Below are 4376 nucleotides of genomic sequence, written 5' to 3'. Positions count from 1 at the left end.
GAGATCTCTCTTTATTTTCAAAGGTGTGGGTATTGCGTGCCTGCCAAACTTATACAACACATCCAGAAGAAATCTCACCCAATCCTATCATAGGCTCTTTGCATATCCAATTTGAAACCCAATCAAAACCCTTCCTTTTTTCATCATTTTAAAATTGTGGGCTATTTCTTGGATCACCATGAAATTTTCAGCTATCCATCTTTCAGGCATGAAAAACAGCCTCGTTTGGAGCACTCAGGTGATCTAAAATTGATCTTATTCTAGAGGCCAATATCTTAGCAATAAATTCATATGAGAAATTACTCCAGCCAAGACTAATTAGTCCCAACTTCTAAATTCACAATCACACCCTCTCTCCAGCTAATGGCAATTGCCAACATTTCTAGCCAACTATCACCACTATAGAACTTCTCCCCAAAAATTTACCTACATCATAATCTTATCCCTAGTAAACAAGAAAACCCACCTAATCATCATAGTCCTTAGATGCATTAGTTCTAGTAAGCTTGCGCATCAGTTTCAGATTAAGCTCGAACGAAAGCATAGAGTTAAACATCAAAGCAATAAGATTTACAACTATCCATAAAAAAAACAAGGACTGTATTTTGTGCAAATGCTATATATTTACATTAACCTCAAAATTGAATCTTGCACTTTCCAATGCTACAAAATGTATTACTAATCCTTCATATACAGCAGCATTATTACTTTTATTAACACGAATTCTCGTATAATTATCGACAACAAGAAACATTATCGCATCATATCATATACCAAACCAAACTTATCAAAAAAAAATTTGTTATAAAATTCAATTCGAGAAAACCAACCGCATATTAAGATTCGATCGAATCAGCAGAAACCCATTTCCAAAAATGCTTCTTGACCGAGACAGCCTCGTCTGCCACCACCTTCGTCTCGTCGAGATCCCCATACTCCTCCCCGAGCTCCTCCGTGCAAAACTCCCCGTCCGGCAAGCCCTCCACCACGGCGTCCATCGAATGCAGCACGTAACACGCCGGCAGACCCGGATACGATGCCGAATTCCTCTCCTCCACTCTGTTCCGATACGACCCAGGTACAATCCTCACAATGCTTTCGTTGACCGACCCTTTTAGTATCGAACCGAGCTCTTCTCTCACCGCCCGGTGAACCGCCGATTCGGGTTCCTCGTTCGGCTTCATCTTCTCCGATAAGGGTCGTGTTTGGAGCACTCAGGTGATCTAAAATTGATCTTATTCTAGAGGCCAATATCTTAGCAATAAATTCATATGAGAAATTACTCCAGCCAAGACTAATTAGTCCCAACTTCTAAATTCACAATCACACCCTCTCTCCAGCTAATGGCAATTGCCAACTATCACCACTATAGAACTTCTCCCCAAAAATTTACCTACATCATAATCTTATCCCTAGTAAACAAGAAAACCCACCTAATCATCATAGTCCTTAGATGCATTAGTTCTAGTAAGCTTGCGCATCAGTTTCAGATTAAGCTCGAACGAAAGCATAGAGTTAAACATCAAAGCAATAAGATTTACAACTATCCATAAAAAAAACAAGGACTGTATTTTGTGCAAATGCTATATATTTACATTAACCTCAAAATTGAATCTTGCACTTTCCAATGCTACAAAATGTATTACTAATCCTTCATATACAGCAGCATTATTACTTTTATTAACACGAATTCTCGTATAATTATCGACAACAAGAAACATTATCGCATCATATCATATACCAAACCAAACTTATCAAAAAAAATTTTGTTATAAAATTCAATTCGAGAAAACCAACCGCATATTAAGATTCGATCGAATCAGCGGAAACCCATTTCCAAAAATGCTTCTTGACCGAGACAGCCTCGTCTGCCACCACCTTCGTCTCGTCGAGATCCCCATACTCCTCCCCGAGCTCCTCCGTGCAAAACTCCCCGTCCGGCAAGCCCTCCACCACGGCGTCCATCGAATGCAGCACGTAACACGCCGGCAGACCCGGATACGATGCCGAATTCCTCTCCTCCACTCTGTTCCGATACGACCCAGGTACAATCCTCACAATGCTTTCGTTGACCGACCCTTTTAGTATCGAACCGAGCTCTTCTCTCACCGCCCGGTGAACCGCCGATTCGGGTTCCTCGTTCGGCTTCATCTTCTCCGATAAGGGTCGGTGCCGGTTTCTCAAACTGCCGTCGGATAGTTCCTGGTGGGTTTCGATGAGGACCCGGTTGTTTTCGTCGATAATTCTGACCGTGAGGACCTGAACGGTGCGAATTGGTGGGGTGGAATCGGCAAGAGAGGTTTCGCCTTCGGCGAGCTCGAGCCAGAGGTTGTGGACGTTCTTGGTGCCTGGTTTGACGCCCCAGGAGGCGAAAGAGTCGGAGGGCAATCTGGGTTTGAGCCACTCGGAGAGAGACTGTGGGTTCGTGAAGGCGTGGAGGTTGGTTTTTGGGGTTTGGGATGGGAGGGACATGGTTGAGATTTGAAGAAAGCGACGTGGGTTTGATGGGAAAGTGAGAAATGGGAGTTTCAAAAGATGGGGTTTTGAGGAGAAGAGGAAGCAAATGGAGATAGCTTTGAAGAAGAGGTCAGGGAGGGTGGTGGCGGTGGTGGTGTGGGCGTTTGTGATTGGTGGTTGAGATGGTGGTGGTGGTGACATGTCAATGATGGTTTCTGTGATTGCTTCTTGGTTGCGGAGATGGGTTTTTGTCAGATATGAAAATCATCTCCATTACAGAGAGAGAGAGAGACAGAGAGAGAGCGAGAGAGGAGAACCACAGATTAGGGTTTTGGGGAAATACTGATAAGAAGTGGGCTTTTGTTTGGTTTGGGGATCAGATAGATATTTTATTCTGTTGTTTTCATATTCCTTTGTTCTGCTTTGATTTGTCGTTTGGGGCCGTGGGTCTTCTTTGGTCACACTCGGCTCTGTTTTTGTTCACAAAATGGTTCTCTTGAAGATGGACCGTTTATGCTTAGAATGAATTTACGGTCCACTAGAGAGGGTGGGAAAGTATTTCCGTATTTCACTCTCACAAGTAGGACACGCATGTTGTGAGAGAGAGGTTTTATCTCATTAGGGACCCGGAGGCAACATGTTGAGTGGCATGTCTCCCCTTTAAAACCTTATATAATCCAATTCGATAGATCCTCACCTGAGTCAGCTCAAATTTCTTGCAATCTTGCCAAAATCCCCCTATCTTTACCAAGTTTTTGTTCAGATTGTGTAGATCTTGCGAGCTCCGGCTAGATTTGGTGGAGATCAGGAGATTGAAATTGAAGAATTCATATAAAACAAACATGAACATAGAAATTCTGTAAATATTTTTGCCATTGATGTAGAGTAACTAGGTATTACACTACCGAATAATACATGGGAATATAGAAATTCTAAAGTACGTATAAAAAGCATACTAAACTACATTGACTCTGAAGTAAATTGGAACAATACTTATTTTGTGCACTCCAAAAAAAAAAAAAGAAGAAGAAGAAGAAGAAGAAGAAGAAGAAGAAGAAGAAGAAGGAAAAGAAAATTTCCTAAAAACTGATAATAATCTCATGAAAGATTGAAGAGTTGTGACTTGTGAGTTCAGTGGGTATAATTGTTCTCCGTTTGAAATAGATATGGTAATTTTGCCTGCCCCATTAGACCTGCCCCTCCTTGCTTTGCCCCATGCAAATTTTCCCAACCCCACAAAGGTGATGGAGTAGGGATGGGGCGAGATTTTATCCTCACACCACGGGGCGGGGCGGGGATGAGTTTAGACTTTTTAGACCCAACTTGCCCTGCCCCACCCCGCTCCGCATTGATAAGGGCTAAATTGTAAATTTTTCATACCCTAAAACCATACTATTTAAAAAAACATATTGTGGGGCCTGTTAGTTAAAAAGGTATAGTAATCCTCAGAAGTGGGCTCGGGGCCCAAAGGCCCAATCCGAGAACACGTAGTTATCCGAGGACAGCCTAAAAAAGTTTTATTCTTATCAAATGGGTGGTATGAAAGAAACGAGTAGATATTATATACAGCGGCATAACACACGTCCGAGGACACCAAAGTCCGAGATCAAGGTAACCTTCATGTTAGCGGAAAGACTCCGCCAAATTGTATCTGAACTGGAAATTGGATATAGCTTAAGGAGGCGTCGGGGAAGGTAGCAAATATCTTCTAAAGGCTATCACCTCCACATTAAATGCTTTCCAACTAACGCTCTGGCCGCATTAATGTGGAGGTGATACCTGAAAAGTAACTAAGCAGCTTTATGACCACTAAGCTGAAAGTTCCGGTAGGTACTGGATGGGACAGAAAGGAGCTCCCAGGATAAGAACTACACGTGTACGATGGAAACAGGGGGAAAACGGAGTATATAACATAGGAA

General features: G+C 42.5%; 2 protein-coding genes across 2 annotated transcripts; both read right to left on the bottom strand.

Annotated features, from left to right (window-relative positions):
- Positions 1-836: 836 nt before the first annotated feature.
- On the bottom strand, positions 837-1184 carry LOC136065111 (uncharacterized). The gene has a single exon (XM_065767813.1). The coding sequence runs from the start codon at positions 1182-1184 to the stop codon at positions 837-839; it is 348 nt and encodes a 115-aa protein (XP_065623885.1).
- Positions 1185-1544: 360 nt separating this feature from the next.
- On the bottom strand, positions 1545-2981 carry LOC112022501 (uncharacterized). Its single transcript, XM_024055109.2, has one exon. It carries the CDS (start codon positions 2656-2658, stop codon positions 1804-1806), a length of 855 nt encoding a protein of 284 aa, XP_023910877.2. The 5' UTR covers positions 2659-2981; the 3' UTR covers positions 1545-1803.
- Positions 2982-4376: the final 1395 nt, after the last annotated feature.

The sequence above is a fragment of the Quercus suber genome, unplaced genomic scaffold (assembly GCF_002906115.3).
Source record: "Quercus suber isolate HL8 unplaced genomic scaffold, Cork oak 2.0 scaffold_851, whole genome shotgun sequence".
Taxonomy (NCBI): domain Eukaryota; kingdom Viridiplantae; phylum Streptophyta; class Magnoliopsida; order Fagales; family Fagaceae; genus Quercus; species Quercus suber.
This window is presented reverse-complemented; position numbering and strand designations above follow the sequence as displayed.

Bases quoted from the DNA above. Each gene is read 5' to 3' on its own strand.
- LOC136065111 (XM_065767813.1), bottom strand. From the start codon at position 1,184: ATGAAGCCGAACGAGGAACCCGAATCGGCGGTTCACCGGGCGGTGAGA.
- LOC112022501 (XM_024055109.2), bottom strand. From the start codon at position 2,658: ATGTCACCACCACCACCATCTCAACCACCAATCACAAACGCCCACACC.